Genomic DNA, 25,847 nt, shown 5'->3' with positions numbered 1-25,847 from the left:
CTGGATGTACACCAAGTGTAAACAACCATGTGTTTGTGTCAGAAAACAAGACGTCAGAATTCTTCTCTCTAGTGGACCAAGTTGGTTCCCAAATCCATCAGACCAGAAGGAGGCAGTATTTCACTCCGGGATCAAATAGGATGTATGGCACATAGACTTTTACCACAAACTGAGACCATACAGAATGTAAAACAATGACTCCACCTATTGGTTCTCAAACAACATCACCCAACTCTGCCCGCAGCTATTCGAGGGCACTTTGTGGGAGCTGGAGAGTAATGTAAAGGATGAACAAGGCTGGTCCAGACTGACATGGGTACTGAGATTGTGGTGATCAGACATTCAGAGATATTTATAGGGAAATGATGGGGATGGCAGAGCAGCAGAAAGAAGATTCATCACATGGACAAGTACAGCCAACCAGAGAATTGAGAGATGGTGGGGAGTGATGAGGAAAAGGGCATCCAACCCTGGATCACATTTCTAGCAGAACTCAAGGATGAGGGATTGTTCTCTGGAGATTCTTTTAAAAAAGCTCTGTCACACTTCTGTTTCATGCCAATCATTCAGGTAAATATTTTATTATGCAGCATGAAATTCAAACACCATTGACTCTTCGCTTCATGTAATATTAGAGATTTAAGAAAGTTATTTTAGTTTATGTCTTTGATGTAGTATTGAAAAAAGACACATCACAATGTGATTTACTGTAATAATTAAAGAAGAAAAACACTTTCCTTTTATGATCGTATCTTAGGTCCAGTTTTGTCCTGACAAACAATTTTCCTTTCAACTGGGGTTGTTAAACGATACCATGATGTTTGAAACGCTCATCGTATAGGACCCTCCAAGAACACCCACACCCCCAGTGGCATATCTGATGTCATGTACGACCACCCGAACCAGAATCTGACCCACAAGGAGAAGCTCCTGCAGAAATTCAGAGTCTGTGGTTGCAGTAGTACATTTCAGAATGGTTAGTTCAAAATATTGTGTGTCTGAATATTTTACTTAGTTTGGTTGTATTAGTTGCTATAGTTAAGCTGGTTAGTTTTCTAATTTTAGTACCTACAGCACAATACAGATGTCTGTGTAATGAGATGACTGTTGTTTTAGTCTCATCCATTAATCTTATGCCTCTTTGTCCAACTTAGGACATCAGACTGTACTCAAGATGATGGATGAAGGGCCAGGCGGGGCACAGCCTGGACAGGTTGACTATCAAGAATTCATTCTCCTTTCATATCCCTGCCCCCAAAGCTCCCCTGTATGGCCGCCATACAGTGAAGCTACAAGAAAGGTCCATCAGGATTCACTCAGAGTCTATATGCATTCATAATAAATTTACATGACCTGATAAAAGTCTCCTCGATGACAGATATATATATTTATATACGCTGCTGTGAACCTCTAAGCTCACCAGTAAAATGAGAGCTGAATATTCATTTAATAATACATTTTGACAACACTGTGTGTTTTCATTAGTTATAATGCAAAAAGGTTTGAACACATTGAAAAAAATGCATCTGTGGCAAAAATTACTTTAAAAAAAAACATTTTGACATTTTTGAGAGAAACTAGAGCAATTTCAGCATGATTCCTCTTGGTGTAAAAGACAGTGACAATTAACTTTACAGTCAATGTTTTTCACTTTCTACGGTCCTCCTGTCGGCCGCTGTGGGCCCGCAGCCCGGATGTTTGACACACCTGATGGAAAAATACCCACACTGAGCCGGTCACAGTCATGATGCTGATCGTCTTTGCAACCACAAACTTCAGTTTTAAAATGAAGTCATGTCTGAAAATGATTTTTAAATAGTTGTCAATTTCCTGTGTGCAGGATAAAAGTGCTTAAGAAGGTGATTTAATGTAGTGAGGTTAGGTCGTGCAGCTTAGGGTAAACCCGTGCCTGCGTGTGGCCTTGGTCTCCATCCAAAGCAAAGCCTTGCTGCGATTGGCTGACGCTCAGGCGACAGCACGCACCGACTGCCGGCTTCTCGACTCCCTTCAGCCGCAGATTAGCTATATTCATGGGCTTTGCTTGCAAACACGCCCCCCTCCCCTCCCCTCCTCTCCTCCCGTCTCTCTGTCCGTCCTGTTAAAACATTGCTGTCTCTTTTTAACCCCTGCCATCGTCCGCTGCACACTCGTCGCCTGTTAATTCTCAGGACAGCAGACCGGAGACTTTTAACTCTTCACTTCATTTCACCAGCTTGTGCGTGCGTGCGTGTGCTTTTTGCCAAATGGAGGACTACCACAAACCGGACCAGCAGACGGTGCAGGCGCTCAGGAACATCGCCATCCGGCTCCGGATCAACTCCATCAAGGCGACAACTGCAGCGGGCAGCGGGTGAGGTGGACCAGACGGAGAGATTTCCGTATATAGGCTCCCACCACAAGGCTTTCCTGGTGGAAGCGTTGTATGTCGTGCACTGTGCGCACATTTGTTTGGACATTTGGTCTATAAAAAGTAAAGATGAGTTAAATAAGTGTATGCATGTGTCCAGCACGCGTATTCTGTACAGGAGGGGCTGGATGAGATTAGTCCTATTGCAGATGCAGAAGGTCAGAATGCACGACATGCTCCAACAGTCTTTTTATATGTGCGTAAAGAGAGTCGTGCGCCAGCGTTTATGCGTAATTTACGCGCTAAATGCGTTGGATATAAAAAGAAAAAGTCTGAGCTCATTTATGTTCGATTTTTTTTTCATGTGGATTTCAGCACACGAGCACGCTGCATTCTTGAGAGGAAAATCAAATTAATTATATTAGACCAAAAGTGTTACTTTGCACAATCGTTCCTTTCTAATTATAAACAATCTGTGATTTCTGCGCACACAAATTGCCATACATAAATTGCTGCAGGTGCACCCGAGCTCCTCACTGTCCCTGGGATCACTTATGTAACGGAGAAGCGCACATACTGGATAGTTGCGTGCAGCCGGTGCAGCCGGTGCTGGTACAGCCCACGGGACGACTTGCTGCGTGTTTCTGACAGCAGCCTGATTACAACTGGTCCAAACACGGACGCGCCTCCGCCGCGCCCGCATGTGCCGAGACACCGCCGTCAAGTTCCTGGAATTACGCAGGGAAATGCGTCAGGCATGCGATTTCGTATTAAATCTTACAAGCAACCCACGCGATAAAATAACCTAAAAGAATATTTCCAGTCTAATTGACACTGTAAAGCAGCATTCCAGACACATATCTGGATATTTGTAATGTTTCTACAAGGCGCAAAGCGTGTTTATATAAGTATAAATGATTTGCCTTGAACCCGAATATCTCTATCAACATATTACAAATGAATGAGTGAATCATTTTCCAGTTCAGGTCCGGGGGTATAAACAACCTGCTGAATAGAAAATTGATTTGTTGGCTTTTTTTTAAAGACAATATCCGTTCTATACCTGATCCAAATTATTTCCTTTTCAGAACAACAATTAAACTCCAGTGTAAGGTATTATTTGCATGTTTTGTGAAAGAAAGAAAGAAATAACACAGATAAATTAAATTGATATATGTATTAAATAACCTGCATTAAAATGCTGTGACTCTATCAGACCTGGAACTGCACAGTGAATTTTGTGCTATATGTTGCTTGAGGCACCGATGGAGACACACATTTACCACATGCATTTACAGTGTGTGTTTGAGAGAGAGAGAGAGAGAGAGAGAGAGAGAGAGAGAGAGAGAGAGAGAGAGAGAGAGAGAGAGAGAGAGAGAGAGAGAGAGAGAGAGAGAGAGAGAGAGAGAGAGAGAGAGAGAGAGAGAGAGAGAGAGAGAGAGAGAGAGAGAGAGAGACAGAGACAGAGACAGAGACAGAGACAGAGACAGACACTGTATATGTACTTACTGATGGTCTGATCCTGACAAAGTCAACTACTGTTGTCTTCTGCCTTACAAAACTGACTGCAAATGCTCTGGCATGAATTAACCTACTGGATCTGAGCTGACAAGATCCGACCGACGGCCAAACCCACTTTCTATGTTGCTTTTTGTTTTGGTCTTTTACTTGCTCATTTTATGCTCTTTTTCATTCATCTCTCTCTTTGTATAATGTAATCAGAACATGTTTGAAGGTGTGAACCGAGCACTGAGGAAACACATGGCTTCATTTGAAGTGGACTGCTCTGCATCTAATTCCTCTCTTGCATTCATTCTGTTGCAGTCATCCTACATCATGTTGCAGTGTGGCAGAGATCATGTCTGTGCTCTTCTTTCATTCCATGAAGTACCGACCTGAAGACCCACGTAACCCCAACAATGACAGATTCATTCTCTCTAAGGTAACACGTGCACATCCGGAGATGTGTCGGGGTGGGATATTTATGCGTGCACAGAAACAATGCACTCATGTAGATAGTGCATAATAAACTCTGTGCATGCTTTTATAGATTAGAGAAGGATCAGGAGCCACAATTGTCCCTCTGGCAGTGCTATGGATCCCTCTGTGTGATCCACAAGCCGTAGTGACTCAGACAGGCCGTGGTAACTCTTTGCTTCTGCCTCCTCAGGGCCACGCAGCTCCTGTGCTGTATGCTGTGTGGGCAGAGACGGGCTACCTGAAGGAGAACGAGCTGCTCAACCTCCGCAAGGTCGACTCCATCCTGGAGGGACACCCTGTGCCGGTGAGGTGACTCTTAGATCTGCAGGAGTGTGTATGGCTAAAATCGTATTTATTCCACTATACATAATGATGTATATATTCATGCTGCATGTCCCTTGCTTTGTGTGTTTTGTTTAGATTAAGCAGACTTTTTGGATTTTACACATTTGTGATGCTGAATGAATCCCAGCAATAAACCAATGTCACCTCAATCTTCTCTCGTATACTCTTTATATACACTTTTGTAGCTTCTTATGACCCAGAGCTGTTTTGTGATATTGTTTGCCAGCTGAGAAAAAAATGTTTTGTGCTTGACATTAAGTTTGACTTTGCTTCTGGCCTTTTCTTCTATTAGCTGTCAAAGTGTGCTGGCTCACAGTTTGTAAAGGCTTTAGGAGAGGTTTGTGACAACTTCAATAAATGTTTTTTTATACAACCAGGCCGGTGAAAAATAGTCACTGGTTGTAGTTATACAGAAACTTTAAATTTGAAGCTCTTCAAAACTTAGGAAGAGCTCATTCATTCTGTTTTATACTTTTTCACTCTATATCATCATCAATGGTAAAAATCTATAAATTCCATGCAGATCTTTAACATCAAATTCATTTTAGAACTTTCTTGATTCTTTGCTTTTCTCTCTTCAAAACTTTGCATAGTTCCATCTTATGTCATATTTACAGTGTTTAGTGTGCTTGCTGCACATACTGGACATATGGACACATGAACACAGATGAACTGTCCAGACAGAGAAGGACAAAGCTGAGTCTGTGTCACACAGACACTCTGTCCACTGCTGCATACGTCAGTAACGTAGTGTTCACATCAGCTCTGATACGGTCACAATGTAAGACTGTAGCTGCTCTCATCACAGCATGAATGTTGCTGCAGTTTGTTTTTGTCCACTAACAAATTCCAAACAACCCATCTCTGCTGTTATTTATGCTATTTATATTTTGTACATGAGAGCTTTCATACAGTCCAAGAGAATAGATACATGTTTTGTGTGCATGCCAACAGAAGCAGCAGTTTGTGGACGTGGCCACTGGATCTCTGGGTCAGGGCCTGGGAGCTGCCTGTGGAATGGCCTACACTGGAAAATACTTTGACAAGGCCAGGTAACTGACACAGAAACCCCTCGCATGTACATGTCTGCACACAAACAGCAAGGACTTGAGAAGAAGGCGACCCCAAGCAGAGACACCTTTAATCATGACCGATAAGCAGGGAGCACAGCAGTCTAGCTTGCATCTGCACATATTAAGGTAGGTTGTATGAAATAATGCATGACATAACGTAAAGTGCGGCAAGCCGTACGGACGTGACATTTCAGCCCGGAGCCCGGGATCAAACCCTCTCTGACAGGCCTGGACTGTGCTGACATTTATACAGCCACTCAGAAGAGCTGACCTTTAACTTACTGTATTTTATCTTCAGATCCAGATAAATGGTCATATCGTGTGTTTTAATGCAGAATCAATAATGTCTCGGGTAAGAGATTGAGTGAATCGCAGCGGTGCAAAAACGTGACGATGAAAAAATGTAAAACATTAATTCCTTTTTATTTTGGGTAATTTCTTTTATATGTTTGTTTAATTTTGTTGATTGGCATTATAATTTATTGAGCCTGCACTGCACTTTACAGTTGCCACTCAGCGAGATGTTGGCTGATTTTAATCGCTCCACGTGTGTCTCCTTTGTTCCGGCGTGCTCTAGAAACAACCACGTGGACTTCATTCCAACAGCAGACAAACAGAGCTGTGGCCTCTGCTGGGAAACAACACACTGCATTCAATTGTAGCTCAACTCCGGCTCTCAGGAGAGCAGTTCAATACACTTCAATGTGGACGTAACAAATATTTTCAAATTCAATTTTGTTTACAGCACACAGCAGTTAGAGAAACAGGCGGGCCGGGAATGCCGTAGCTGCACTCTGGGCTGGCTGCCCTTGATATCGCTCTCTGTGCATCCTGTGTGCGCTCGATTGTTTCTGCTCTAATAATCACACATGCATAAGTGGCGTTCCTCCCTCATCTCTCTGCCTCGCCCCGTTTCTCTCATCTCCTCTTCCCCCCCGAAAAAATGTGAGGAATCCCACGCTGTAGTTTTGCTGCAGATTATGTGCACATATAGTACACCATGCATGTGATTACATACTGTATGCTGTGTGATTGTGTGCGTGTGCGTATAGCTCAGAGCAGCATGCCACAGCGCCGCTTCCCTTAGAGGGCTGCATCACATAAAATAAAATAACCTGCTGCTTGAAAGAAGAAAAAAAACAACTGCTGAATAAGTATGATATCACACTAAAGGATGAAGACACATTCACACAGAGATACAATGTGAGCTGCAGGTTCAACTGTCACTTTTCTCCGTCCACCTAGATCGCTCAGCGTTTGTGAGGTTTATTAAAATCTGATAGATGAATGAACCTGTCTGATGAACTTACCAGTAACGCTGATAAGAGGCAGAATGACTGCTCAGTGAGTCGAGTCGGTGAGATTATTGGATCAAACACATGAAGAGTTCTATTTCTCATGCTCTTACACTATTGGAAGGAGATAATATTATAACTCAATGCACAGGTTCTGGACTGTCATTAGTTTTGGTTTGACAGGACGTTATTGTATGGATTATGGATGTTATGAGCAGAAAGAACATTGTTAGTCTTAGGTTACAAATACCAAATAAAAGAAGGATACATCATCTGAAGGATTACTTTAAATCTGCAAAGGGGACCCGTTAATATATATTACAGGTGAAGAATAGTGCAGGGCAAGTATTAGTGTGCGTTAGCAGAAAAAGAATTCTGGAGGCAGGGGAATGCTTTTTCTCACAATCAACAATTAATGTCTTGTGATCAATGTCATCGCTGCAATTAGTATAATTGCAATCATTTTCCAGCAAAACCATCCGTGTGACAGTTGTGACAGCTGCAGACAGTATAAAGACTTAACAAACAACTCAAACTAAAAACATCTAACAGCCAGCAGGAGAAAGGTTACGCCTTGTATTGCATTTAGATCCCAACGGCCGTTATCAATTATATCTCATTAGGCCATCTGGCATTGAACCGGATATCATTATTGGGCGTGAGACAAATATAAATGTTTTCCACCATTAAATCCCTCCGTCCTCTGACCTTCTGCCTCATGTCGGCAGTTTGGATTGACGGGGCACAATGTATTTAAAGCTTTGTATCATCCTACACTTTGAAGGCCCCTGCTCTAAATGTTTAATCACACCATCTGGAACTCTACATTGACATAACATGTTTCTGTTTGTAGAAGTAATCACATTACTGATACTTTTAAGGACGGTTGAATAATTACTTTATTTAAGGAGAATGACAATCCTCTAATGGTCTTGTGTGATGGATAGAAATCTAAAGTGCTTAAAACCATGAATAAAATGCACCTTATGATTGTAGGAAGTGATTTTTGTTGCTTTATTTATGAACATTTTACTCAGATAACAAATGCTTGATTTACATCAAACATCTTAAAAAGTATTCAATTCAAATTCAATCTGCAAAAGAGTAATAACAAACTTTTCTTCTGTTGAATGATGAACAGAAGTTGTCTCATTTTTCTCTCCGTGTTTCTGTGATCATTTTATGATATTTGGACAAAACCTTTCAGACGCTGATCTCCTCTTTCACTCTTGTCTTTCCCCCACGGTCTCACACCTTCACCTCTCCTCTCTCTAAAGCCACACCTCTGTAAAATTCCTCCTCTTCTCCTTTTCTTTCTGTGCCGTGTGTGTTTTTTTTTTTTTTTTGTCTTTGGGTAGGAATGCGTAGCATAATGCGACATGTCTCAGCCGATCTTCCAGTTTTAATGAGAATGTGTCTATTTGACTGGAAAGCTGTCAGTAGTTGTTACGCCACGGGAGCAAACGACTGAGGGTGATGGGAGTGCGGCGGGGTGGGGGTGGGTGGGGGGGGTAGTGGGGCTCTGTGTTTGCGTGTTAGTGTGTTTAGGTGTGAGGGTCAGCTGTCACATCAAGCTCTATAGGAAGGTTCAGAGGATGAGGAGGGGTGTGGCAGGAGGGGAAAGGCACAGATATGGAAAACTACCCTCCTCTCTTTGTCTCTTTGTTTCCACATATCAGTCCACTTAAGTGACTGTGGGTCAGGTGGTACAATAATCACAATTGGTGTGCGAGTGTGAAGCACTTTGAGTCTGCTGCAAGCTGTGAAAACACTTTAGAAAACTGTAGGTTGTTTTTTTTTTTTGTTTTCTTTACCATTTGAGCTCTGAATCAATTCTACATGAAATGTCTTTGTTTGAAGTTATCGGGTGTTCTGCTTGCTGGGCGATGGAGAGCTGTCGGAGGGCTCAGTGTGGGAGGCCATGGCCTTCGCCTCCTATTACCAGCTGGACAACCTGGTGGCCATCTTGGACATCAACCGGCTGGGTCAGAGCGACCCGGCTCCGCTGCAGCACCATGTAGAGAAATACCAACGACGCTGCGAGGCCTTTGGGTGAGCAGAGGCGTGGGAGGTAGAGTCAGAGGGGCGAGATGTCTGATGAAGATTTTGTTTGGTGTATTGTGTAAGTGTGAGAAAACTGAATGTGATATGAAGTTTTGATGATGAGTCTCTTTGCAGGAAAAATTGATCCAAAAACCATATTTCAAACGCTTTTTGTAATACTATATTCATAATATGAACAAGACATTAATGTACCTGTTATACTGATTTAGAATAAGAAAAAAGTTGATTCAGGATGTTTAGAATGTCGGAGCAGAATCAGACGATACTCAAAGTCAAACCTGTGTTTCCCAGCTGGCAGGCCATCATCGTGGACGGCCACAGTGTGGAGGAGCTGTGTAAAGTGCTGAGTCAGCCCCGCCACCAGCCGCTCGCCATCGTCGCCAAGACTATTAAGGGCAAAGGAATCCCAGGTAAACCTTTATTTAGTCAGGTAGAATAACAAAACATTTCATGCTGTTAGCCCCATTCTAGCTCAAACCTTCTCCTGAAGCAATGACTCTGTGCAGTGGTGACCGCGAATAATAGTCCTGTCAGAAGTTGTCGTTGCCGCACTAAGCAGCCGCGGCCGTTGCGGAGGGGCCCTAAACTACAGTAATCCAGGCAGCTCTTTAGTGCTTTAGTTGCTGCAGCGCGGTAATCCCTCAGAATGTGTAGGATATAATTCCAGCAGCGTCCCATTGTGACCGTGTTGTGATAAGAGTAAACCTAAAAGTGTGTGTGTGTGTGTGTGTGTGTGTGTGTGTGTGTGTGTGTGTGTGTGTGTGTGTGTGTGTGTGTGTGTGTGTGTGTGTGTGTGTGTGTGTGTGTGTGTGTGTGTGTGTGTGTGTGTGTGTGTGTGTGTGTGTGTGTGTGTGCGCGCGCGTGTGTGTGTGCGTGTGTGTGAGTGAAAAGAAAAGCCAGTTGTTTTAACAGAGCTGGTTTTCGTCTTTGAATAGACTTGATTTGTGAAGAAGGTTTGAGTATTATTGTAACTCGGGCCTCCTGATTCTAACCTTTAACCTTTACGCCTGTTGTGACCCAATGAAGATGAAACTTGTTATGAGTATGACGGCTCAATGTGTTTATTCTCGTTTGTACTTGTATAAATCAAGAATATCCTCAGTTCAAATCCAGGCTCATATGTGTGGAGTTTGCGTGTTCTCACTGTGGGGGGCTTTTGTTGGATAGTCCAGTTTTCTCCCTCTGTTCAAAAGCAGCGCCCTGCAACCCTGAGTTGGAAAAAAAATAATAGAAGGTGAATGATAACATGGATCAGAGAGAGATTAGATTTTACTAAGAAGATTTTTTTTATTATCATTATGAACATAATTTATATCAGAAATAGTTGGAACAACCAATAACATGCTTTACCATTAATAACTTATGGACAAAATATATGCACACAGAATTTGAAAAGATGTTTCTGTTCTGTGTGTCTGTTTCCTTCAGCTGCCGAGGATAAGATGGGCTGGCACGGAAAGCCGCTGCCCAAAGACATGGCAGAGAGCGTCATCAAAGAGCTGCAGAGCCGCGTCGTCAGCTGCAGCAAGCGCCTCTATCCAGCTCCGCCCAATGAGGACACGTCACCCGTCAGCCTCCGCAACATGCGCATGCCCAGTGGACCCAGCTACAAATCTGGAGACAAGGTGAGATCAGCTCGGGCATTCATGACACATCGACACATCACGAGTGTATTTTAAATTGTGACACAATGATTTTTACCTCTTTGGAACTCAGATTGCTACGAGGAAGGCCTACGGCATGGCTCTGGCCAAACTGGGCCGCTACAATGACCGCGTGGTGGCTCTGGATGGAGACACCAAGAACTCCACCTTCACCGAGCTGTTTAAGAACGAGCACCCCAACCGCTACGTGGAGTGCTACATCGCAGAGCAAAACATGGTGAGTCTGTGAGCAACAGTAACTCTAAACATTTAATTTATCAGTCTGAATTAAACTGATTCTTAAGTTGTTACAGTTTTGCAGACTGTTCAGTACAATTAAAATAGTTTGGTTAATACTTTTGGAAAAGGAGGTAATTCTGCATGTACAACATGATTAACTTAGTACTTGGTGCTAGTGTAGTCTGTTAAAGTTGTAGAATCAGTCGAACAAACAGTGTGCAGTTTACAAAGGAGGGTATCTTTCTCCTTTCATTTCTACTTTTTCACCTCTTCTTCCTGTTTCCTCTTGTCCCTCGCTCTTGTTTCCTGCAGGTGAGCGTGGCGATGGGTTGTGCCGTGCGAGACCGTAACGTGGTTTTCGCCAGCACTTTCGCAACCTTCTTCACCCGAGCCTACGACCAGCTCCGCATGGCCGCCATCTCCGAGAGCAACATCAACCTGTGTGGCTCCCACTGCGGCGTCTCCATCGGTCAGTCAACACTGCCTCACGTGATCTGACCTCTGACCTCTGACCCCGCCTGTCGTTCAGTGTCATGTCGAGTTTGCAGGGTTGCTTGCTTCAGATTTGTGAGAAAAGATAAATCTGTGTTCCTGTGACGTGAACTGTGGCACACTTAAATGTGAAGATGCTTTTGCTATTGTATAACCTTGAACAACTTTTTTTATATAAGGGGTATTTTTGTTGCGTATTAAGTTGATTTGTCAAGTTGTACAAAACAGCTACAGACGTTTGAAAATATATAGAAAAGAGGCAAAAACAACCGCAACTACTGTTGCTTGTACACATATGCACTCACAACAGCAAAATTATTGCTAAGTCTGAGGAAGGATTTTAACACAAAATAGTTCAATAGATACTTACAGCCTGCTTATTTTACACATAATGGAAATAGCTACATCCTTTTTTCTTTCTTCACCTGGATAAAATTCTTGTTTTTTGTTGATTTTGCTTTCTTATGCAACTTAAACTCACAAACATGTCTGTCTCACAAAACTCACACCATGATGATATTTGACTGCATGCTCTTAGAGGCGATGTCCACCTTACAAAGTGGCTTCTTTTTGCTTTTCTCTCACTGGGCTGAACCCTTTCCTCACTGTTTGTTGGTTTATAATCCCCCACAATGCTAAACCTTTTGATCCCCTCATTTTCTCAGCTTATTTTTCACTATGTTGTCCATATTCCTCTCTCGGTATCAGCACTCCTCCCGTCCTACCTTTCCCTCCCTGTCTCTGTGTCATGGAGGTGATGACAGAGCGGCGTGATCCCCTCTCACCTCTTCCTCCTCCTTCCCTTTCCTCCTCTTCCTCCTCCACCTCCTCCTCCTCACCGTCCTCAGGTATTTTGCATGCCCACTCTCTGCAGACTGAATGCATGCCAGTCTACCTGTATTTACTCTTACACTAAGCGCCTGAGTTCTAGTTTCACAGACGTGATATGGTTGTGTATAATCAGGTGAGGACGGGCCGTCTCAGATGGGTCTGGAAGACCTGGCCATGTTCAGAGCCATTCCCACAGCAACTGTCTTCTACCCAAGTGATGGTGTCTCCACTGAGAAGGCTGTGGAGCTTGCTGCCAACACAAAGGTACTCATAGTTAAAATTAAACTTGTGTGCATTTTAAAATCCAAGGATCAAATCTGTTGATCCTTTGCATTTTGTTCCAGGGTTTGTGTTTCATCCGAACAAGCCGCCCGGAGAACAACATCATCTATAACTGCAACGAGGACTTCCATGTTGGGCAGGCGAAGGTTTGTAGCTCATTACTTCATCCCTGTATCTTCCAAATGAATGGAAACTGTTACATACAAATCTATGGTCTCCCCTTCCACTCAGGTTGTATATAAAACCAACGACGACCATGTAACTGTGGTCGGGGCTGGAGTGACCCTCCACGAGGCTCTGGCTGCTGCTGAAATGCTAAAGAAAGGTGAGAAGACCCCCGGCTGGAACAAAACAGTGGAGTTTCGTGTTTAAAGCTTAAAGACACATTGCTCACCCTGATGTTTCCCCTCTCAGAGAGAATCAACATCCGCGTGATCGACCCGTTCACCATCAAACCTCTGGACTATAAGCTGATCATTGAGAACGCGAGAGCCACCAGAGGACGCATCATCACTGTGGAGGATCACTACTATGAAGGTACATATGGTCACATCCCTTTGTTTTAAAGTCCTACATCTAATTGAAGAAGGTGGGTAGTGTAATGATTTTATACCATTGAAGTATGGCTATTTTCTCACTTCTATAGGCCCAAAAGGAAAGAATGACATTTTCAAACAACTTTTTATTGGTGAAACAGTTGATGTTACTCTCACAGTAAAGTTTGTGGTTAAAGCAGAAGCAAGACAAGAAGGGCATCTGAATGGAGTTTACATAAAATAGCAGCTAATGAAAATGATAAGGATTATACAGCAAAATCATGAATTAGTGAAAATGTAAGTAACGTTGTAATGCAGGCAGAGTCAGTTCCAGAGACTTGCTATAGCTTTCACTTTGAAAGCGAAAATCTCTAACTGGCACACACCAATAAACTTCATTTATTGCCTTATAGCAAAGGAACAAAACTAACTGGAATGTAGAAATATAGCGACAAAGGAACGTATGGTGGTGAAGCCAAAGCAAATGATCAAGAGAAATATACGGTTTTTGGTTATGCTCTAAATTAATAAATAACATTGGTGAAGCAATTTTGCATAAAAACAACCTCAAGAGAGATATATCCTAAATATTAATCTTTGGAATGATTAAAACAAGACATCCCTGCATTGACTGAGAGGATTTGTTATATATTTCATATATAATAAAGCCCACTTTAAGTCAGGGTAGCCATGTTTGTTTGGAGTACGTAATCTCTGTTGGAGTCAAGCTGTAAGTCGCAGACATGTTGTGCAGCTGGTTGCGTGTTTGTGTTGCTTGTGTATCAGCTCATAAATAAAAAAAGCCAGAAGCAGCAAAGGACAAAGGTCTGTCTGCAGATGAGGAGCCTAAGGAAGAGAAAAGAGTGCGTGCGTGCGTGCATGTATGTATTAAAAATGTTTTTGTTTTTTTTTATAATGGGGGAGGGGAGAGAGGAGGAGCCTGTCACAGTTTCTTAATTCCAGCTCTGGCCTTTAGGCTCTCACTGACCTAAATACAGCTTGACTGAAACGAGCATCTACTACTGAATCCCTCTCTCCTCTTCTTTCTCACTGCGTGTGTTTGCTGTTGTAAATATAGCAGCTTTTTTTTAACCTGAAAGACGACATGTATCTATTCATAATGGAGGAAAAGTAAAGTGAGTCAGGCCGACTGTTTGAGTGGCGCTTCCGCTCACACGCACAAAGTCCAATTCACACAACTAGTTACACAAATCTAAAAATGTGAATGCTTGTTGACTGCTGAGAGTAGAGACGTTGCCTCTTTCAATTAGACTAATCACACAGATGCTTTCGTTCAGGTGTCTAAAGAAAAGGAACGGCTACAGGAAGCAAAACCAGTTTTAGTCTTTATATTGAAACCGGATTCTTGAAACTATGAACCTATCCTTTCAAGATGTGGAGGTGTGACAAGAAGAGGAGTGAGAACAGTGAGGGAGGGTGGTGCCTCTGCTGTCAACTCAGATCAGATTTCTGCAGGGCTCAATCACCCATGAAAGTGTAAAGAGATTGAATATGACAGACTGGTGGGAGTAACAGAGGAAACATGAAAGACATTCATCTTAATAACAGGAGGGGGAAAAAGGGTGTGTGATTTTGACGAACTTGCCCTTTAATCTCATCTAATATGATCTGGTATAACCTCAGGTGGTCTGGGCGAGGCGGTGTGCTCAGCGGTGGTGAACGAGACCGGCTTCAACATCCAGCGTCTGGCAGTTTCCCAGGTTCCCCGCAGTGGGAAACCCCACGAGCTGCTCCGAATCTTCGGCATCGATCGCGACGCCATCGCTCATGCAGTCCGCAAGATGCTCAGTGGCTCGGCCAACGCCAAGTAGGAGCACTGCAGGAGCAGCGGCAGCAGGAACAACGTGGTAAAAGCCCTTGTGGTTAACTGTAATCACCATGACAACACCGACACAGGAGGAGGAGAAGCACTTCTGGTCCACTCACGCTCTCCTCCTCATTCAACAATCTGAATTGTTTGTAAACAAAATAAAAAACTGTTGGTTTTTTTCGCTATTTGTCATTAATGTTGGTCTGACACCCCTGCCCCAGATTCTTCCCCCATCCGTTTGTGAGTTGAGTACAAACACACACCTCCTTCCCATCACTCACACACATGTCCACACCTCCACCCTCTAGTCTCTTCCTACCTCTAAAAGAAAGTTCTGGTACTGCTGTAGTGTCTCAGTAAAAGCAGTGAACGTGGTTTGGAGTGAAGTCAAGTCTTTTTTTTTTATAATCTCTGTGGATGCCCTCTTACTTGTTGGGCTCAGCGATCTGAACGCCTGCACCCGGTATGACTGTGTGAGTCCCGGCCGCTCTGGAGCCGGCAGGGTGCGGACGAGCTCTGGTTTGGTCTGTTTGAGCACCGACTATTTTTAACTCTCCTGACTCTTGTTTGGACGGAACTGCTTTGCACCAATAAAGGGATGGTTTCTCACAACACTTGTGTCTGAGTCGTTCTTGTGGGTCTGATAGAGAGACACAATAAAACAACTGTCATTTGCTGTACCGACCTACCGCCAACTTCTTATATTGAGAACATGAGATGTGTCAGCACTTTACTATGGAAATAGTAGAAGAAGCACCTATTCAGCTGCTCCCCCGCAAGTCAATGCAACTTGCATGTAGATTATTTTTAAACCAGATACACACTGCACTCAAAGTCAACACATCATTAGGACTATAGAAACTATGAACTCAGAAATATTATTATTTATTATAAGTATTATTAGTGTGTCATACTAGTCCACTGAGATGGAATGTAAAGTGTATATTGTTGCAATCAGCAAATAATCTATGAAGTAGTTTGATATAAAGCCGAACATTAGTGACACATCTTTAAAGGAGAACTTCAAAGGCTGAAGTGGAGAATGGATCTGCATCAATAGCAGTTGAACATGAGTCAGTCAGTTGCAGGATGTTAATGTTGCTCTGTAATGCAAAAGCAGCAGATTTGAATCAGAATATCCATCTTCTCTACAGCTTCTTCCGATTCAGGGTTGCAGGGTGCTGGAGGCCATCCCAGCAACCAACGAACAACTTCAGTACCAACACCCATGGAACAGACTTCAGTGGATTGACAACATGGCTGTTTACTCCCATCCATCCATCTTCTGTGCCTCTTTGTCCAACTGAGGGTCACAGCTCATTAGAGCCAATTTAGGTTGACTGTGTGTGAAGGCAGGGCACAGCCCAGACCGGTTGCCAGCTTCCCACAAGGCAAACACAGAAAGACAGCCAACCACACTCTCGTACACACCCACAGGCAATTTAGGGTCAGCAATCAACCTCAAATGCATGTTTCAGGGCACAAAAACATCCGATAAATTAAAATAAAACCCCCTTGGTGGCATCTCCAACTATCAATATGTCGAAGTGTCTTTGAGCAAGACACTGAACCCAAACTGCTTCGAGTGCTTCGCATGGCAGCTGTAACCATTAGTGTGTATGAATGAGTGAATGTAACAACAATGTAAAGCTGTTTGAGGCGCTAAAGCAGTGGAAAAGCACATACAAGTGCAATCAATTATCCATTTACCATTAAATCTTGCTCCTAGCACAGGTTTTCAAAGTGTGGAGGAATGAGGCCTACCCTCACAGTTTGGACAGCTGTATAATAAATATTTACCCGTATTTATTTGATAATGGCTGAGGTGATCCATAGGCAATAGAAGGTCCAAACTATTTTCCATTAAAAAGGCTAAATTAAAACAAGTGATCATAGCAAACAATAACATATACTAGAACCAGAACTGCATAGAATAAAATGAAAAATGTCCCTCCAATTTCAAGGCGGGCAGTTCAATCTCTGCCTTTGCCTGAGCCAATGTTGAACCACAAGTTGCCCCTGATGAAGGTTGAGAACCTTGAGACTTCCATGTGTGTGAAGGGTTGAAAGGTGTGAAGAGCTGGGAGACTGGGAAAGGTGTGACGTACATGCCAGTTACCAAACAAACCAATCCAACAAAGAAAGGCAAAATTACCACATTCTGACAGAAATCAATCACAGATGCACAAACAGGAATCGGTGCAAACATTAACAGGATTTTCAGCTGAAATGTTTCTTTGTTTAAGAAAGTGAAGTCACTGAAGTCTTCTGTAGTCTTCGTCTCTGTCCACGGAGCGACTCATGGCTGCTTAGCCATATCCTCTTATAATGTTAAGTGTGTGTGTGTGTGTGTGTGTGTGTGTGTGTGTGTGTGTGTGTGTGTGTGTGTGTGTGTGTGTGTGTGTGTGTGTGTGTGTGTGTGTGTGTGTGTGTGTGTGTGTGTGTGTGTGAGGGTCTAAGTGCCCAGTGACTGGTTGAAGTCTGTGGGATGAATACAAGTCCACAGCCACTAAGCTACATGTATATTTAATGTGTGTCAATAATTGAAAAGGCCATTGGAAGATTCACACAGGCTGCTGTAGAAACGTGTATGTGCACAAATGAAAGGCCCAAACTGCCAATGATAGGAGTAAAATAAACAATGTCTCTAAGGTTCTTTCACATTTTTGCCCTTTAACTACGGAGTTAAGCAGATGACCTTCAGTGAAATAAACTCAGTTAAGGTATTTCAGGTTCTAATATTCTTTACATGTATAATCATGTTGTTTATTGCTACTGGGACTCTCAGGTAAAACAAGAATAACACTTGCTAGGTTAGTCAGATCTCACAAGTTTCTACATATAGAGTGGAACTGTTAGATCTGTTAACTATTGATTTTGCACTGGAGCCTGATGTATCATCCAAAATCTCTAGTCAGGGTCAGATCTGTGAAGAAAGCCGGTTTTTCATTAGTGGTATGTGTCAGTTGCAAAGATTTAAACCTAAATGATTGTGACACAAATATGTAAAAAATTTTAATTAAAAAACAAAAAATTTGCATACATTTGTGGGATGCAGCAGAGGTGACCATAAAGGTTAGGCCCATAAATTCTTCTCTGCCAATGACAAACAGCTTACACAATAATCTTCTGCTGAATATTAATTTCATCACTTTTGTGTTATTTATCTATAAAAAAGTCCATAGATGATGATATATCCCCTCTGGACACGTTCATCTGCCAAATGTATCTTTTTATTCTGTTTCTTATCCAAGACATTGACCTGTTTTTTCAATGGGTAAGTATCTCTGTTAAATGTGTTTTCTTATTATGTATTTTGAACATATAAGAAGTGAAAATTACAGATATTTATGCCGCATTATGGATCGTAAAATAACTGAAGCAGGGTAGAGAAACCTGAGGATTCTTCCCATGAAGAGTAGAAGACATTTTTACTTTCTTCTATCTTTTATTCAGTCAAATCCTCACACCTGACTTTGTCTTCCACGGTCCTGCTCTGAACTGTACACCGAACTCCATCCGGGGACAAAGAGCCCAGAAGATTGGATGTGATATGTAGGACAACCTCTGACCTCCCCTCCTATAGCGCAGCAGGAGCCGGTCTGGCCATCGAGGCAGCCGGAGTGTGTCAGCTGTGTGTATGTGAGGGAGGAAAGTAAAATAGACCGACAGATAGAACACATGCATGTGCAGTAACCCCAGTAACTGTGGGTCTCTGTGTGTGTGTTAGACGTGCTTGTCCGCCTGTCATCTAAGCATCTGTCTGTATGTCAATCTGTCGTATGGATTCATTAGCAATGCACACACACACACACACACGCACACACACACACACACACACACACACACACACGCACACACACACACGCACACACACACACACACACACACACACACACACACACACACACACACACACACACACACACACACACACACACACACACACAAACACATGGAGCGGCTCACACACACCCCTGTCAAACTCAATTTCTGCTACATGAGCAGCTTCAAAATGTACATACTGTAAATGCAAATAAACCCCATTAAAACATGCTTGAAGCACACACACGCGCACGCACACACACACACACACACACACACACACACACACACACACACACACACACACACACACACAGAGACTGAACTAACTACATATAGCCTCAAACAAAGATCTCAGAATTTATGCATTTAACCACCAAAATTCCTCAGAACAGTTTCCAGTCTTGTCACCATCCCTCAGCTTGTTTCACTGCCAAATTTCAAATCTACACAAAGGTGGAAGTTTTCCATCTAATATGTTCATGTGTATCTTTCTCCTCACCTATAGGGCCAGACAGTGCTGCAGGGAACCACATTTCCTTCCACTTCGCTGATTCTCCCCCACAACCGCACCACATACACACACATGCTCCCAGTTTACTTCATGGGCGGTTAGTCAGACACAAAGGAATATGGATGTACTGTACAATGTCACATGATATCTTCGGCTATAAGATGTATTCACTGATAAGACATCTGGTATCTGCTTATACTCTGTGAGTAGGATTCCCAAATCAAATCTTCCAGGAACAACACCTCATTTTTGGGGGAAAAGTTTCATGTTAATAGTATTAAATAATAGAGATAAAGACTCACAGTGGGTATTGTCACATTCATTTACATTGATCCGATTCATATTTTTTGTTCAAGGGTTTGAAGCTCAGTTTACTCCTGTACTTTCTGTAGTTCTAATTCTTAACACGAGGGAGAGTTTATGTTTTCTACTGTAGGAGTGAAAAGTCGGAACCTCATCCAGTTGACCTGGTTCATTTGCTCTGAGGATCATTAAAAACAGCAGCCATTACAGATTTTGTACATAACTACTGTAAATACCACCAGAGTGAAAGAATTCAATGTTTTTGTGTCTGAGGGAGTTTGACGTTTCTCAGTGAGCCTTGTGCTGAGAGTCAACCTCAAATCAAATGTTTCATATCAATGGTGCTCATTTTATCAAATGAAAGGGAGAAAAAATAAGAGCACACTTCAAAATAACTTCAAATAGAACCACAGATTCATTTAGTTCATACTTTTTATTTAGTCATTGTATCACATTCAATTAAAATCCAAATCTTACATTAATTAAATCTTAGAATCTTTCATTTGGTCAACGACAATCAACATGCGTGACCAGTTGTTCCCAATAAGCTGTGGTCTTTAAATAGACCTGATGTGATTGTTTCTCTGCTCTCTACCAGTTCTAAATAAAAAAAGTTTAATGATGATGTTCTGCAGAAGGTTCAAAGCATCCAGAAAGAAATTATATCATTTTGTCTTTGTAAACTCTTAATTGTGAGATAAATGAAAGCAACATTTAAAAAAAATAAAATATGCAAGAAAGATCCATGTAAACCCTATTTGTTCTTCTCAGTGCGACGCTGAATAAGCTTATATGAAGAAGCTTCTTTAAACACTTCGGTTGTGATTCTGTTGGAAAAATGGTTCAATCTGTTCAAGACTTTGCGATGTTTGGTGGCCCAGTATATGTTTGTGTAGAGAGAGATGAAGTCTGACTGGTCAACTGATAAACTTATGCATTTATCGGTTTTATTCTCTACTAAAAACTGCATTCTGCTGAAGAAGGAATATAAAACGTTTCTTTGTTTTTTAAGCATGTCAGATTGACAACAAATTTAATCTTGAATCACTTCACTCTTATTTCTCTGCCTCCTCAGTGATCTGACAGACCCTGTCAGTTGCTCCGCCTCTTTCGTCTCTAGCTTCTGTACTCGTCCCCACAGTCTCCGATCAACGCCATGAGGTCCCTGGAGCGGGACGTCACGGCTCCGATGGCGGCGAGATCATCCTCCGTCAGCGTCAGCTCCGGGCTGCAGCTCCGCAGACTGTCACTGATGTGCTGCCCCGCCCCTGCGACGCCCAGCCGGCAGCCCACGATGACTCCGCCCACTGCGGGCCGGTCCAGCACGAAGCGCGTCGCCACGCTGGCCATTGAGCAGTCGTGTCTCTTGGCAACGGTCTCCAAGGTGACGAGGAGATCTTGGAAGAGACTCCAGCCACCCCAATTGTTGATCATGTTCTTGTATTTGGAGAGGGAGGCGGTGTAAAGCTCCTCCCTGGACCGAGGCTCCGCCTTCCCCAGATAACGCTCAGAGAGCAGACCGCCAGCTGAGGGAGGAGAAAGGAGAACAGGGAGAGATGAGGAGGGCAGAGGAAGGAGTTAAAAGTACCAGGAGGGAGGGATGGAGAAATTTGAGGTGGAGAGTTGGAGCGAGAGATGATGGGAAACGCGAAAGGAGGGGGTTAAAAGAAGTGGGCGGCGATAGAGAACGTGAAGGTTAGGAGGAGACAGAAGAAGGGAAAGCTTCATATAAAATGGAGAAAACGTGTACGAGCGGGGAAGAGAGCAGAGAGGATGTGTCGTCATGTCGTATGACTCCATCTTAGAAACCCACCATTTTATATCTGCACGCCACAACATGCTCAGGACGTCCCTGATGTTACATGATGAACTGTCACCTTAAAGAGCAGGGAAATGAGCTGTATCTCACCCAGTGTGCCATAAGTGAGAAGCTGAATGTTGTTGGCCAAACAGAACTGCTCCATCCTGGCTGCAGGTCGCCGGTCGATCACAGAGTACTGAACCTGCAGAGACACGAGCGATAAAAACAGTTACATTGAGAATGGAGAGACCATGAAGCCGGGCTGGTGTAGAAGTGACCTGGTTACTGGAGATGCGGATGCCTTTATTGGTGATCTCTTCTAGTCTCTGTGTGTCAAAGTTGGTGAGGGAGAGCTCACCTGAGGACACAGACAAAAAGGAAATGAAACATGATGTGCTGCTGGTAGTTTGTCAGTCTGAGTGTGTGTGTTCCTACGTATGACTCCTTCCTGCTGCAGGTCTGACAGGTGTCCCAGTGCGTCCAGGTATCTCTTATCTCTGTAGTCCCACCAGTGAAACTGAACGCAGTCCAGAGACTCCACTTGCATCTGAGCCATGGAGCGCTGCAGAGCTTTCTCCACCACCTACAAGCACACAGAGTGTGTGAGCCCTTGAAGTCAACACATCTGTTTCAGCACATTTTCTAGGATGGACTAGGATCCACCAGGGATCATTAAATTTACTACTGTGCTTTCAGGACAAGTTTAAATTAGATAAGCCACACAAAGTCAAGTGACTTCTAAAGCCTTGGAATAATGTTAAAGACAAAATGCTAAATGTAGAAGATTGAGATATGCAGGATCCCTATAAAGACACATGCTGCTCTCTAGTGGATGAATCGAGTCCCTCTGCTGAACAGCTGGGCTCACCTTGCGCTCCATCGGTCCCGGTCGAGGGACATATTTAGTCAGACTCTGCAGAGCCGGGACGGACGTCTCCAAGGATTTAGACTTCAGCTACACAAAAGGCAGAAATCAATTAAATAAAACTCCTTGATTGAGCTGTGTAATGTTTCTGTCACGACTGAAAATCAAATATACTCTATTACCATGCCAATTTTTTATTTTTTTTTCAGATTACACACTAGTGATGGTGAACTACAGACGTATATGTTGTTGAGTTTATATCAGTAGTTGACATACATAAAAGCCTTGTGTAATTATATGAGATGAAACAAAGACAAGCAGGCTGGGTATGTGGGAGGGGTGCGATCTCGCTGTCGCTCTGTGCACATTATTCCAGGTGAGCGGCCGACCAGAGTCGATACCATTAGACTGTCACAACACATCAAGCCACATAAAAATGATGGCTGCCCGTCTGGGAATCATGAGAGTGTTTCTTAATGCGAGTTCTGAGTTTCTGCAGCACCGTAAAGAACCGACAGTGTAAAAATCAATACCTTTGAAGGATTAAGAAAGCAAGACAACACAGTGTGTATTTCTGTAACTGTAACTTATATTAAACTGTATTTGATCATATGAAATGTTTTTAATATAGCCAGCTTTTCAATAAAAACACTACTCCAAAAAATATACGGGGTCTTGTTAGTATGTAATATTTTTGCTCGATGCAAATCAGTATCAACAGTCATGATTTCATCTCAGAGACAAAATTCAAGATTGGTCTTTTCAGGGTGTGTAATACTAATTTACACCACAAGGTGGTGTACTGAGTCACTCAAGGAAGAAGCCTGAAGAATAGTCAATAACAGGTGAAGCTTGGTTACATGACAGTGGTGTACTCATCTTAAGTAGGCATACAATATGTATAACAGTGGGTCTGCAACCCACACAACTGACAGGAGAAAAAAGGTTTTCCAATGATGAAACTATTCTCAAACATTGGTCTGGGGGTTCTGCCTCAAGCCTTGATGCCAAAAAGAGCTGCACATTCTTCACCCAGACAGCTGCTACAGCCAAGAAGAATCGCAAAAGGAACAAAACAATTAAAGCTGAAGGACAGACTGGCCCTGAAATGACTCAACACTGCCACCCAATGTACAACATTGGCATGATTTAATGTACAGGGTTACTTCAAGAGTTATGTATCAGCCTTCAAGTAATTAAGGTGTTGGGGTTTACTGGGCTGTGGCAAGTCACCGCAAACCATTGAAATATGTACTGTAGTTTTGAGTAATTCATATGTTAAATGCTCTCCCTGCCTCAACTGTTATTCTACTGCGGGTCCAACGAAAGTCAAGGTTAAGACTTTAACATCATTACTATCAGAAATATCTCCACATATTTCATCTCTTTCACAAAATGTAACATCTTGACTTTGAGATTCTTTTCGTAAATCAGAAAACCTCTTTAACCTCTTTTTTCTGCTTCAGTTCAGCACCACAGTCAGTTCACTCCACAGGTTGGACACGATTTCTCTCTTATGTTGAAGTTATGGATTACTTGACAACCCTGCAGCCTCTAATGTTAATACATATATTCTGTCAATGTTAAGCTTGAAAAGCACTGCAGTAATATTTTTTTTTATTCTACTTAAGAGCAATATATTCTATATAAAATAGTATCCTGCAATACCGTGCATGAAGTAAAAACAGACTAAACAGGAAAAACACTGACCCTTTGTGTTTGTGTGTGTGTGTGTGTGTGTGTGTGTGTGTGTGTGTGTGTGTGTGTGTGTGTGTGTGTGTGTGTGTGTGTGTGTGTGTGTGTGTGTGTGTGTGTGTGTGTGTGTGTGTGTGTGTGTGTGCGTGCGTGCGTGCGTGCGTGCGTGCGTGCGTGCGTGTGTGTGTAAACACCTGGCTGTTAAACAGTCCAAATATTTCCTCTGCAGGCCCATAAATGTCTGCCATGTCAAATGTGGTCAGTCCAGCATCTACGTAGGCCTGCATGGCCTCAACTGGAAACAGAAAAAGAACAGCGAAGACTTTCAGTTGACAAAGATCACAGAGTGCTGGAGCCGAGTCCATCTTACTGTGGGAGAGGGAGGATACCGATCGCCAGTCCATCACAGGGCAAACAAACGTACACACACCATGGACAGTTTAAGGTTACCCATTGACAAGCATTTTTTTTTTTTAACCGTTGGAGGAAATCCACACATACATAGGGAGAACATGCAAACTTAATTCTGCTATTATTTGAACCATGAGGCAGGGGTGCAAACCACTGCACCAGTAATTACAATAAACAATTCCAATAAAACAAAATAAATAGGATATTTTTAAAGACAGTGTCTTGGGACTGTAATAAGAAATAACTGAATAAAAACAACTATTAATAAGGAACATGTGTTGCCTGAGTACTTTGAGTGTCGTTATAGAAGTAAACAGTCAGTCATTACAGGTTTCAGCAGTATAAATACGGTTTGTTCGTAACAATGACCTGCTGCGACTCTGTCCACGGCTCCATGCGCCCCGGACACCTGCCACATCCCGTTCAGGACCCTGCACACCTCCAGACCCCCGGACAGAGTCACTCTGGGTACCGGAGACATCGTCCACCTTCTGTTCACATGGACGAATAAATTCATTCATTCATCTTTCTAACAACGCATGCTTGTCTTTGCGTCACCAACATCAGCTGAGATCGATTTATGTCACTTACTGTATTTTTCTGTAACCGCTCGAGCAAACAAACACACGACAGTTATCTACTTCTCAGTTACAAAACATTGTTTTTGTGTCAGAGTTACAAAACAACTCCCGTGTGTTTCCGCCAATAGCAGAGCGAGTCTAAACAGGAAGTGAAAGGGTTGCTATCCGGCAGGCTGACTGCAGTCTGCCGCCCCCTGCTGGACAACTAACATCATGGCACATGACTGAGTTGGGAGGAATCAAGTTCCTTTGCTGCAAATTTAAGTATTTTACTTTCTTGGCAGTGGGATTTTTAATTTTTTTTGCATTGTCAGAATTATTTTTTTTTAAATACATATGTATACATATACGTGTGTGTCAGTCAACCATTTGTGAAGAATTTTAAGTTGTATTTTCATGAAAGGTGCACTTAAAAATGAAGTGATTCAGCCAATATTAGAAGACAAAGGAAAAAAACATCATTAATCCCAGAGGAAAATTCGTTGAAGCGTTGTTTCTCACAGACTAAACAGAAGTCAAAATATCAAAAACATTAAACAAAAATTAAATAGTAGAAACATATTAATATATGGATGGCTTAAAGGTGGCTAGTATCAGCATCCAATCACAGTTAAGTTCGATCAAAAAGGCACGTTGAATAGAGCAGAGAAAAGCTCACCCACACAGAAAGAAAGAAAAAATTTTTTTTAAAAAAAGTTCAAATAAAGCAAGTAGAAAGAAAACAGGAGTGAAAACAACAGGCTGCATGCGTCTTGAGCACACGCAGTATCATCACAATTGAAGCAGTTTTTCTTAAGTTGCTTTTATCTTATTTTTTTTTCTTTACTCAAAGGCATAAACTGCATCACTTCCTCTCATCTATTTACTGAAATAAGCTTTCTGTTGTGTATATG

At 42.6% G+C, this 25,847-nt stretch overlaps 2 protein-coding genes across 3 annotated transcripts; one reads left to right on the top strand and one right to left on the bottom strand.

Moving 5' to 3' along the window:
* Positions 1–1,724: 1,724 nt before the first annotated feature.
* Positions 1,725–15,569, top strand: LOC308113539 (transketolase-like). Of its 2 annotated transcripts, none has more exons than XM_080469912.1 (14): positions 1,725–2,350; positions 4,172–4,289; positions 4,518–4,631; positions 5,627–5,724; positions 8,901–9,092; positions 9,396–9,514; positions 10,533–10,729; positions 10,821–10,985; positions 11,300–11,456; positions 12,444–12,574; positions 12,655–12,738; positions 12,824–12,917; positions 13,007–13,129; positions 14,773–15,569. In XM_080469912.1, exons 1-14 carry the CDS (start codon positions 2,244–2,246, stop codon positions 14,958–14,960), a joined length of 1,887 nt encoding a protein of 628 aa, XP_080326038.1. In that variant the 5' UTR covers positions 1,725–2,243; the 3' UTR covers positions 14,961–15,569. The 2 variants fall into 2 exon arrangements, with proteins under 2 accessions (XP_080326038.1, XP_080326039.1); XM_080469913.1 differs by lacking the exon at positions 1,725–2,350 and adding an exon at positions 3,806–4,082.
* Positions 15,570–19,994: 4,425 nt separating this feature from the next.
* LOC308112956 (uncharacterized protein) lies at positions 19,995–25,094 on the bottom strand. Its single transcript, XM_080468800.1, has 8 exons — positions 24,965–25,094; positions 24,743–24,864; positions 24,157–24,257; positions 22,271–22,357; positions 21,838–21,985; positions 21,681–21,760; positions 21,511–21,604; positions 19,995–21,127 (listed from the first exon to the last, which is right to left on the bottom strand). The coding sequence occupies exons 2-8, from the start codon at positions 24,852–24,854 to the stop codon at positions 20,718–20,720; spliced, it is 1,032 nt and encodes a 343-aa protein (XP_080324926.1). The 5' UTR covers positions 24,855–24,864; positions 24,965–25,094; the 3' UTR covers positions 19,995–20,717.
* Between the last annotated feature and the right edge of the window lie 753 nt (positions 25,095–25,847).

This window comes from Lipophrys pholis, assembly GCF_963383615.2.
Source record: "Lipophrys pholis genome assembly, chromosome: 8".
In the NCBI taxonomy this organism is placed as follows: domain Eukaryota; kingdom Metazoa; phylum Chordata; class Actinopteri; order Blenniiformes; family Blenniidae; genus Lipophrys; species Lipophrys pholis.
This window is presented reverse-complemented; position numbering and strand designations above follow the sequence as displayed.

What these genes read in the sequence shown, in the direction of transcription:
- LOC308113539 (XM_080469912.1), top strand. Translation starts at nt 2,244, where the DNA reads ATGGAGGACTACCACAAACCGGACCAGCAGACGGTGCAGGCGCTCAGG. An exon ending in TAAGGGCAAAGGAATCCCAG is followed by an intron (nt 9,515 to 10,532) that starts GTAAACCTTTAT and finishes TGTTTCCTTCAG; the next exon opens with CTGCCGAGGATAAGATGGGC. An exon ending in ACATCGCAGAGCAAAACATG is followed by an intron (nt 10,986 to 11,299) that starts GTGAGTCTGTGA and finishes TGTTTCCTGCAG; the next exon opens with GTGAGCGTGGCGATGGGTTG.
- LOC308112956 (XM_080468800.1), bottom strand. Translation starts at nt 24,854, where the DNA reads ATGTCTCCGGTACCCAGAGTGACTCTGTCCGGGGGTCTGGAGGTGTGC. An exon ending in CGTGGACAGAGTCGCAGCAG is followed by an intron (nt 24,258 to 24,742) that starts GTCATTGTTACG and finishes TTCTGTTTCCAG; the next exon opens with TTGAGGCCATGCAGGCCTAC. An exon ending in TTGGACTGTTTAACAGCCAG is followed by an intron (nt 22,358 to 24,156) that starts GTGTTTACACAC and finishes CCTTTTGTGTAG; the next exon opens with CTGAAGTCTAAATCCTTGGA.